Below are 11925 nucleotides of genomic sequence, written 5' to 3' on the forward strand. Positions count from 1 at the left end.
GGTCATTGCGCGATATACAGGCTGCGTTCCGAAAGTAAACAGGACTTAAAAAAAACAGAACAAATTGTTTTTTTCGGCAAAAATCAATTTATTTTATTCAAAATAGTCTCTTTCTGTTTCAATACAGCTTTTGCACGGTCCAAAATCATGTCGAACGAGTATTTCTAGCTTTGTTTAATGGATTAAAAATATGATTTTTGGTCAAATAACTTTTATCTTCGCGATATTCGGGCCGAACACGTCTTTCGTAGCGCAAATGTTGGGTCAAAATGCGATAAATCGATGGTTTGGAGATGTTCAATTCCATTTCAATTAATTTCAATGATGATTTCGGCTGATGCACCCTTAGAAAAGACGGATTGAAAAAACAATGCAGCAATTGTGGAGGAAATCACACTGCTAACTACAGGTCTTGTCCTGTATATAAAGATTTGAAATCGAAGTTGTCAAAGAGCATTCAAGCACGTCGTAACCAAATGTTACACACATCCCGTAATGAAATTATAGCAACCTCAGACAAAAGTTCAAATCCTATTACTTTTAATAATAATAATATGCAAGGAAGCTATGCTAATGTGGTGAAAGGCAACACTGTGCAAATGCAACTGCCGCAAAATCCTCCAAATGGAGGTATTGAAACTATGATTATAAATCTTACACAGTGTATGACACAATTTATGTCTAGCATGCAAAACATGATCCAGGATTTAATAAAATCACAAAATCAAATGCTGCAAAATTTATTAAGTAAAAAATGAGCTTACTAAATATATGTATATGGAATGCTAAAGGTGTTAACCAACATAAATTAGAGATTATTAGATTTCTGTCTGAAAAAACATAGATGTAATGCTCATATCAGAAACTCATCTAACAAATAAAAATAATTTCAATCTACCAAGATTTAGACTCTATGTTACAAATCATCCAAATGGAAAAGCGCATCGTGGCGAGGCAGTGTTGATCAGAAATCGTTTAAATCACTATACTCTAGAATCTCATGCTACACCCCAGTTACAAGCTACAAAAATATCACTAAAAATCGGGGTTGTGACTTAAACCTTACGGCTATATACTGTCCACATCGTTTTAAAATTACAGATAGCGAATTTAAGGACTTTTGGAACATTAGGTCAAAGATTTCTAACAGGTGGAGATTACAACGCAAAACACACGTACTGGGGCTCACGTCTTATTAATCCGAAAGGACGACAGCTGTATCAAATTGTTATAAATAGGCACAATAAATGAATTAATGAATTTGAATTAATATCTCCTGGTAAGACGACATATTGGCCTAGTGATCGGAAGAAAATACCAAATTTAATTGATTTTTCTGTAATCAAAAATATGTATAAATTGCACATAACAGCTGATACATGTCCGAACGAATTGGCTAAAAGATAAAATACGTGAGTAGCCACATTAATATTGAGTAAAAAATAAATGCAGGAAGAGATATGTACGAAAGCATAAGAGAAGTCAATGATATAATAACCAGCGCAGTTGTCTCAGCAACACCAAACAAAAACTATAAGCCGCTTGGTGCCAGAAAAATCACTAATAGAGAAATAGAAAAGCTTGTAAATAAAAAAAAAGGCGTGCCAAGACGAGAATAGCAGATAAATCGCTCCCCTTCCACTCAGCTTCAATTTAAATCTGCTGTACGTAAATTAAAAAAAAAACGCTCAAACGTGAGGAAGATTCAACACCGAAATGTATAAAGAAGCTGTGTCCAAATTCCAACAAGCAAAATTCTTTTTGGAAAGCCCAAAAGTCCATGAAGCCACCAACTAACTCCAACATGCCTATACGAGACTTGGGTGGAAAATGGGCTCGAAGTAAGGAAGAAAAGGCTAATTGTTTTGCAAATCACCTAGGAAAGGTATATCAACCTAATTTGCCCAAAGAACAACTTTAAGCTGTCCATCTTACCCAACACAGCTAAAGAGTCGCTCCAGTCTCTTAAGACTTCACCTTCTGAAATTATTGGAATTATCAAAAAACTTAATCCACAAAAGTCACGGGAACACGATAATATTTTCCAATGCTAATTGAGTTGCTAATTATTGCTGTGGAGTGCTCTCTTTTATCTTGTGCAATTCGTAGTTTCGGATCCTATCAATTTCGTGGAAAAAGTCGCGAATTACCTTGATAGAATAAACCTGAGAAAGACTTATATGACCAATGTTTCATACAGACCAACCAGTCATCTACCCTGTCTTTCTAAAGTATTTGAAAAAGTATTACTGTTAAAGATGTCTCCTTTCCTCTACGAAAATAATATAATACCAATACATCAATTGGGATTCGTGCGAAACCTGGTACAATAGACTACCAAGTAAATAGAATTACGAACGATATAAGGAAAGCATTTGAGCACAGAGAGTACTGTTCAGCAATATTTCGATGCAGCTCAGGCGTTTGATAAATTCGTGGCATGAAGGTCTTTTCTCATAGATTAAAAAATTCTACCTTTTAGAGTTACATAAAATATTGAATCTAATTTAAATAATAGACAATTTATGGTGAAAGTGGGAGATTCCATATCGGATGAAAGACAGATAAGGGCACAATTGTACCACAGGGCAACGTTTTAAGCCCAACTCATATATGTATACAACAGATCTTAAACAATAACCGTTATATTACTTCAACTTTTGCGGATGACATGCTTCAATGAGCCGTAACAACTGCCACATTTTAGCATCAAGAATATTAATAGACATTTAAGTTTTGTCGAAGAAACAACCCATTTCTTTAGTATAAATGTGAATGAACAGAAGTGTAAGCATGTTACATTTTCGCTAAGAACAAAAATGTGCCCGGCAGTAAAAATGAGCACTACCTAACACCGACCCTTTGGCTAAAGCGTTGGTACATTCTGCGATCAAACATGCCTTAAAGAAGAAGATATGTCTGCGTATTAAAGAGCAGCATGTCACCAAAACAACTCAATCACCTGCTTGAACCTGTCCAGTTTTAAATAGATTTAGATTTTATAACTTATTGTTAGGCTTAAAAAATAATATTGGAAAAAAATTTTTGCAGATTTATTTTTCGTTTAAAAAAAGCATTTTTGTAAATTAGATGTAAGAACATTACCATAAGGAAGGAAATGTACCAATTGTAACTGAACTATCTGAAAAAATCGCATAAGTTGTTTGTAATCTGCTACCGATACAGATTTGATACAAAATATGAAGTGAAAAAAAGCGTGTATGTGTATGTTTGACAATAGGGCGGTACAACTTCTATCATCGTATGTAGACTGTGAACCAGTTGGGATATGCAAGCGATGGAGTTCAAAAGAGAAAGAGTACTTGAATGTAGAAAGACATGCTATTGTAGGTTTTTATAATAACGGTATGAGAGGAGTAGATTTAGCGGACATGCTCATGGAGTTATGCAAAGTCAACCACCGTTGCAGGAACTGGTACATAAGAATTTTGGGAACACCAATAGCGAATCTTTGGTTACTATACAGAAAGTATTAGCACTTGAAAAACCCAAACGAAAAATATATGCAGCGCCCTTCGTTATTCACAAGTATCTTCCAATAGATAGTAATTCAAAATTTAATTCTATAGGAAAAGTTGGGGTCGAAAGAAGGATTAATGTTATATTTGCTGTTTCTGCAGCTTGCCTCATTTAGCTTCGGGAGACTAAACAAAATTTTTATCTTTCTATGTATTTGTACAAAATAACTAATTAAAATAGTTTACATTTATAAACAAAATATTTTTTTACCCATTTTCCGTTCTTTATGAATATTTTTTAGAAATATGTGTTCAACTACAATTGCTTGGTAGTTGAAAATTTTTGTTGCTCTGGTCAACCCCGCTAACACAGATTTGAAAACCATAATACCACAAAAAAATGAAGTTTGAATTTCAAAACTTTATTAAAAATTCGGTTGGGTTGGGTTGAAAACCTTAATAACGGCCATAAATCTTATAATCAGTATAATTATACATTTGTTTAGATACATATATTTTAATTTAATAACTGTTGTATTGATAAAAGTTGGTTTCATGTTCACGAATCGAACCGTTTGTCTTCAAATCAGCGATAGAGAACAACTTTGAATCACCAGCGATCAACTTATACATGATTTGTTTATGAACGTTCGCATTAGCAGAAAATACCTGTAAATGATTCATACTCATATTTCAATGATTGAAATGATCGACAGCGTTCGGTTTGGATATCATCCTCTAAACACTGATTTATTAGTGCACTTCTGTTCTGTTTCAAATACAAATGTATGTATATACATACTTGTATAATGGAAATTCCATCCAATTTCCATTTACATATATTGTAATATGCGCACATATTCAAAGTTGATAAATTTTTTGCCACACATGATTCAAATCAATCCAGCAGGAAATTTGCTGTACTCGTAGTTTACCCGCAGTTTCACATCGATTCAAACAAACGTCGCAACGCCGCTCGATTTGAACCGATTTGAACCGAAGCCAGTCATATCGTTTACTCGATCGTGATTGGCGAAGAACAGGTGTTCATGTTGCATCAAATAAGTTTCGCTGGCGGGTACTCGAATTGATCAACAATGTTGTCTATGATGAACTGAATTGATTTGATTGTGTTTTGGGAACGACAATTTGTTCTGATTTAATCATACTCGTTGCAGCTCTCTAGTACGTATGATATGTTTACCCGTCAATCCGCCGTGGGTTATTGACACTTCTATTTTTGAACAATGTTCAAAAATGGATTGAAAATTCCAAACGTTTGTTTCAACTGGTCGTATCTTTCATCGATTAAAGACGATGCAGTATCAATAACGGCAAAATAGAAATTGAACTATCATTTCTGTTTTCTCAGACGTATTAGTGCGATTTCTGATAGAAAGTTCATATGTATGTAAATATGTACTTAAATATATGATCAACGGAATAATCACAATCAACACAAAGCAACGTACACCATGCAACAACAATCATTATGTGCTACTATTAAAAAAAATAATAATTTTCGTGTTCTTGTTTACTATTTGTATTAGAATGAGAAAATATGAAATTATGACTGTTTATTTTGATAATAATACTAACCACTTTCGCACACTTTCGCACTTAAATACAGATGCTCACACGTTTTAAATGTATACTAATTTTAATTTATTGTTTACTTAAGACGTACTTATGTTTACAAAATATAAAGTTATAGTCGAAAGCCGAATGTATGGAGCGAGTGGATATGATTTGCCAACCGGACCGCTGAGCGATTGTAGAAGATGTCGATGTGGCGCGTAGAATCGAATATCTTGATGAATGTTGATGAGCAATGTTGTTGATTGTAGATGCTGGCGAAAGTTGACGTGAATTGTGATTGACTTTTATGATTAAGGGAGAGTAGCGTGAGGTGTTATCGCGACGCAGTGAAAGTAAGAAACGATTGTGGCTGGGCGGCTTGTGTAGAACGAATTGTCTGCTTTCTCCTTGTCCATCCTTTTTGAAGAGTGGGTGTATAGGTATGGTGAGTTGTGTTGGTGTCATCAGCTGTGGTGAATTAAGCTGTCTTATTAAGATGCGCCAGTTTACCCAGGTAGAGTGGGTGGATGCTTAACTCATTTAAACATCCTGGGCCCACTAGGCGAATATTTTGCCTAGTATTGCATATGTATATGCTGTTGCATTTATTTCGGCAAACTTCTGGTAGATTAGCCGAAGCGCGGAATACGTTCTGACAGCAGAAGTATTTCTTGATAGAGTTGTAATCTACTCATATTTATCCGTGTGTGTAGGGAACGGATTTTGGTTCGAAACATACCACATGTATTAGAATGTGCCTTTTAATATGCGGGTAGGTGCTTAAGAGAAGAAACTTTATTTTGCGGGTTTATTTGATTTTGCTTTTTTGACGACTCATTATTATGGCAAACAAGTGTATGCGTTGTTTGCTTGTATTAATTTCATTAGCGGTTATTTAAAATTTCTTATTTCATCGGTATGTTATACCGGTTGTTTTTTATTTGCCTTTTCTATGTTATCGGCTTATAAAGGATAGTAACGCCATGCCTGGCTCAGATGTGGCCAGAGTGGGTACTCCTTAGCCCTAGATTTAGGACTATGAAATTAGAGGGATCTTGCGAGAGAATGGCCGCGAATGGAAATCGGCTTCTATTCATAAAGTAAAAAATTCTTCATAGTTAAGTTGATGCTTTGTATAGCTGATTCCCATAACCCACCCATATGAGAAGCGGTTGGATAGTTGTGATAAGAGCGACCTTAGCTTAAGAGCAGGTGCGTCAATGTATCGCATAGGGAATATAGTGATCCCTTAACGTTTTTGAGATTTCATTTATTTGAAAATTTAAGCCTCTGTGGGGCAATATTGTATGAAGAGCAATTTTTTTTTTCTTACTTTTGGAAACATTTTTGTTATATTTTCTGTTTAAGTACGTTTGCATTAATTTGACGTTTAGTGCCGCGCCACATAGTTTGAAATTTTTAAGCAGGATTTTTGTATCATTATTGGCGAAAGCCATCCTGCGGGGTCGAAAGGTTACGAACCTTGCTTTTTCTACCTTTATACCCCACGGAAAATTGTGGCTCTATTGGTTGTCGTACGATGTACTGGCCATTATTTGATCGAGTAGTTGTGGCTTTAGAGAAGTCTTCACAATACTGATCTTCTGGAGTTTTGTTTGTTATAGGCGGCAGTTTCCTTAACATTCGAAATTTCCTTAATATAAAGTTATAGTCGAAAGCCGAATGTATGGAGCGAGTGGATATGATTTGCCAACCGGACCGCTGAGCGATTGTAGAAGATGTCGATGTGGCGCGTAGAATCGAATATCTTGATGAATGTTGATGAGCAATGTTGTTGATTGTAGATGCTGGCGAAAGTTGACGTGAATTGTGATTGACTTTTATGATTAAGGGAGAGTAGCGTGAGGTGTTATCGCGACGCAGTGAAAGTAAGAAACGATTGTGGCTGGGCGGCTTGTGTAGAACGAATTGTCTGCTTTCTCCTTGTCCATCCTTTTTGAAGAGTGGGTGTATAGGTATGGTGAGTTGTGTTGGTGTCATCAGCTGTGGTGAATTAAGCTGTCTTATTAAGATGCGCCAGTTTACCCAGGTAGAGTGGGTGGATGCTTAACTCATTTAAACAATGACTTTTATATACATTATATACAAATGAAATAAGTAAAGTATGTAATTTGTATACCCTGAACAGGGTATCTATATTAAGTTTGACACGATAGCCATGTCCGTCTGTCTGTCCGTTTTGCAAACGTCATTTTCTCTTCAAGAAGCTGCTCATTTGTCGGAACTGTAGATATCGGACCACTATAACATATAGCTGCCATACAAACTGAACGATCGGAATCAAGTTCTTGTTGGAAAACTTTCACATTTGACAATGTATTTTCACAAAAGTTGGCACAGGTTATTTTCTAAGGCAAAAATGTAATATCCGCAGAAATTGTTCAGATCGGATTACTATAGCATATAGCTGCCATACAAACTGAACGATCGGAATCAAATGCTTGCATGGGAAACTTCCTCATTTGTTATTGTTCATAGAAATGATGTAATATCGGAAGAAATTGTTTAGATCGACTCACTATTCCATAAAGCTGCCATACAAACCGAACGATCGACATCAAGGGCTTGTATGGAAAACTTACGCATTTGATGTGGTATCCTTACGAAATTTAAATTAAGTAACAATATAATCTCCAAAAAAAATTGTTCAGATAGGATTACTATAGCATATATCTTCTATACAAACTGAACACATAGTTACTAAAAGAAATGCAAATGTGAAGGGTATATTAGTTTCGGTGCAGCCGAAGTTAACGTTTTTTCTTGTTTAAATTATTTTCAACATTTTTTAAATAAAACTTGGAACAAAAAAATCGCCTATCTAAAACTCTTGCGTTCTAGGCAATTGCCTAACTTGCCTATATCGACGGGCCGACCCTGACTGAATACTTGAGTGGAAGAAATACTTCTGTTATAAAGTAGAATCCCTAATCGCTTTCAAAACATTTTCAACGCCTCTGTAGCCGTGAATCCATCGAAAACACAAAATTTCAAGCAACTCGTTTCCATGGAAAAAATCATATGACGCACTTTTCGCGTCGTAAACAAACAACTTTCAAACATATACCATGACATATGGAGATCAAGCTTCACACGTACATAAGAAGGATTGAACCAAAAAAAATGTGACCCCGCACATAGAAACCCGGCTAGTGTGTCAAAATGTCGATTATCGGGTTTCAACGAGAATGTACGTAGAACTACAGGGAGCAACCCGAGAGCTTGTTGGTTCGTCTCGGAAACGCTTCAGAGTGAGTAAAAATGAGTGTGAACAAATGTTTTAGAAATCTGGCTAGTGTGTCTAATACCCGGTTAGTGTGTGAAAATGTTAGTTTTCCCCTCATAGTTTCCACAGGAACACTGTCGAAGAATATAAAAGTCATCAGATGTGTAATACCTATGCAATAAGCCATTGCGTCACATATGGAGATATTTTGACTGAAGAAAATGCAGCTCATCGATTAGCCTCTATATGTACAGCTGTTATAGCAGAATCATGTTATTAAGTTAGATATATACAGAGGGTGTTAATACAATGTTTTTCGAGGAAATCAAACCTTTTGTGAAAGATCATTATTCTTTCACATTTATTATAAGTATTTATGTTATTCTTATCTGTATTTACCCATAAGTTATTTTTCTATAATTCTTTCTTTTTCTATTGTAGCAAGAGAATAGTTAATATCATTAAAACTGAAGACGATGTTCACCTAGTGCATAGGGAAATGGCAAATGGAAAACAAGCAAAATCTGTTCAGGTAGATTTTGAATTTGTAAAATTTATATATATTCCTTTGCAAGTAATTCCATCTCTTTTGGCACAAAAATGTAAATGTAAAATACCTATAGCTTTCCTACACATTTTTAATAAAAAAATTCTGTTGAATGTTTCGTATGCGAAGTTTTAAGTAATCTTATTTTGTTTCCTTATTTAAATGTAGTCACTTATGTGGACCATCCTTTTTAAATTGGACTATAAACATTTTTGCGTAATTTCATAAATTTTCGGGTTTACCTGTAGGAATACTAACCAGAGTAACATCTGAATCATTTTTGCTCTGCATTAGTATTTTCTTTAACTTTTTTTTTGTAAAACTCATAATCTTTAAATCTTCTTGTGAACTTCTATTTTCTGTAATATTAGAGTGGGTCGATTCACAGGAGAGAATCAAAAACCAGAAAAATCGCGAATGCGGGAAATTCTGAACAAGTTCAGTCTGTGGAAGTTTTTTAGGGATTATAAAAATTTGTTTATCAATTTTTGAGATATCCGAACGAAAATTATTTCTGAGGTGAATTTTGATATGCTATTGATCATTTATCGCAATCAGCCAGATCGGATATTCAGATTTTTTAAACTTCGCCTTAAAAATCGCTAACCCGAAACCGGTTTTAGCCTCATAGCCTCTTAGGCAAAGTTGGTCATAATGATCTGAAGAACATTATTCGCATACGCGATATTATAGAAAGTGAATAGACCAGCTCTACTGCCCATATCCATACACATATATTTAGATACTAATTTAAAGGTATTTCTTTGTCCATTGCTATTCTTTATGAATTTAGCTAAAAATTATCCTATTTTACTACGTACAATCTTAAATTGTTTAAATACATACATATATCATATACGAAATAATAAAAAGTTAAAAGCTGATGTCTAAAATAAATTACTGAATTAACAGACATCATTATTTCGATACATGCTTGGTTCAGTTTTGGGTGTAATCTCTTGAGAAAGTGTTCAAAAAATCATTAGGAAAGGGGCCAAGGCAACAAATGGTCGCTTTGAAATGTTGGCTACAAGTGCTTACTACTGCTTCGCTAAACCTGTGCCCGATCCGTCATCAAATAGTTTTTTAATAGTATTATTGACACAGCAAGCAGTTGAACTCTGGTTTATTAACTTGTAAGATAAATTTTATAATTGAAAATTTCTTCAATTTTACCAACACAACACAAATCCACAAATAGGAGGAGCTTGGACATTTAGTAGAGGCTTATTAACATTATTTTAGTGCATGCTTTTGAAAAAGCAAAATTTCCGTTTGTTACTAATATTGATAGATTTTGAGTACTAGTCATATCTATACATGAGTTTTCAATATTATCAAGGGTTAATAATAATGTAATATGTATTGATGTGATAAAATTCTCCTTTTAAGTTGCCTACCTTACTATTTTTAACTAGTCCCTCAGTAGCTCTCAATCGTCCTACAATTTTACATATATGACATAGTATATGCTTCAAGTTCTTGGCTTATCTTGTGTAGTGAGCAACTTTTATCCTTGGTTGCATCTCAGTGGTGTCGGACTAAAAACTTAATCTAAATACATATACAGCACCAGTAAATACAAACGCATTTATATATCACTTTTTAGAAATTTGTTTACAAAATTTTCATATATGTATGTAGATATATACTACATAGATAACTTTATGTAATTTTGAAAAATTTTAACTTAAACAGGTCGCTGAATGGATGGGACGCCGAGAGGCCTGGTCCGCCGAGAAACCAACAGATTCGCGAACGAGACCAACACACTGGGAGTTCCACAATGGACGCGACCACTTTAACGAAAACGACATTCAGGCAGCGTTGAACAACAATGAGGGAAATCGCCGTAAGCGTTCAGCAGAAGAGCAACGAAGGCATGTGAATATAAATTTCCTTTTTATCCTTGTATTCAATCAAAATATCTGCATCGTCTATTATTGAAATTGAAGAATAACTTTTCATTATGAGAATTGATATATATATAAGTTCGTTACAACAGTTAAATTAATCAAAATATTACATTCGCTAAAACATGGATGTTAGTCGTACATTAAAAATAATATTAGTTGCCTTCGAATCGCTAAGCGTTACTCACAAGCAAATCGTACAAACGATACCACATACAAACGGGAAGCCATTGGGGTACAGTGTTATGATTCTTTATTAGAGGAGAAATTTTTTTTTCTCGCCAGACCTTAACTCACAGGTGGTTACTAACTAGACATTGTGAAAACGAAAAGTCTTATGTTTTAACAACACTAGGAAAAAATAATTTCTTATTTTATTTTGTCATTTGAACCATTCACAATAATAAAACTGATGTAAAATTTTAAAAACAAAACTTGGTAGCTAAGAAGATAAGGATTATGCCATATAAATTAGGGATCTGCATACTCTGTTTCATGAATTTAATTCGCTAACATTGTTTCTATACTCTTTTAACATGTTCACCTAACGTTGGTGCGTCCCACACAAAACTAAGCAAGATAGATGTAGGGTTATCTATACTATATAAACTATCAGGATGGCGAGACGAGTTGAAATCCGGTGACTGTCTGTCTGTCCATCCGTGCAAGCTGTAACTTTCACCCGAAACCCTATAAATTGCCATAACTAACCACTTGTAGACAAAATTTTTTTTTAAAAAGTTAGTCAGTGGCGTAGCTTCCTAGAGACTTGGCGGGGCAGTGCCCCGAAGCTCTCCAGCTCAGGGGACCCTTGAATCCTTTCAACCTCGATCGAACTGAACTTTTGGAAATTTCTCCCATTTTCAAAATAAATATGATATGTTGCACCACCCACCTTTATCATGACAACAAAGTTGAGAGTAATTTAAAAGTTATACCTAGGGAATTCCCCTAAATTCTTTCTGTAGGCTAGCAGTGTTATCAATTTGATCATGACATGTGCTTTTTATTATTCGTCGATGTGCGTTTTATTGCGGATTCGAGTTAAAATTTTTTTCGAGAACGGTTAAAAAATTAATGCTGTATCAGGGGTAAGTAAACTAATGTCAAAAAACTATTTTTATAGGTCAATACTTGTATAGTGGTGCAATTTTATTTGTA

At 34.7% G+C, this 11925-nt stretch overlaps 1 protein-coding gene across 1 annotated transcript; it reads left to right on the forward strand.

Moving 5' to 3' along the window:
* The first annotated feature begins 8749 nt into the window (after nucleotides 1-8749).
* Nucleotides 8750-11187, forward strand: LOC126766906 (cadherin-86C-like). Its single transcript, XM_050484573.1, has 2 exons — nucleotides 8750-8836; nucleotides 10550-11187. Exons 1-2 carry the CDS (start codon nucleotides 8804-8806, stop codon nucleotides 10796-10798), a joined length of 282 nt encoding a protein of 93 aa, XP_050340530.1. The 5' UTR covers nucleotides 8750-8803; the 3' UTR covers nucleotides 10799-11187.
* Nucleotides 11188-11925: the final 738 nt, after the last annotated feature.

The sequence above is a fragment of the Bactrocera neohumeralis genome, unplaced genomic scaffold (genome assembly GCF_024586455.1).
Source record: "Bactrocera neohumeralis isolate Rockhampton unplaced genomic scaffold, APGP_CSIRO_Bneo_wtdbg2-racon-allhic-juicebox.fasta_v2 ctg2896, whole genome shotgun sequence".
NCBI lineage: Eukaryota > Metazoa > Arthropoda > Insecta > Diptera > Tephritidae > Bactrocera > Bactrocera neohumeralis.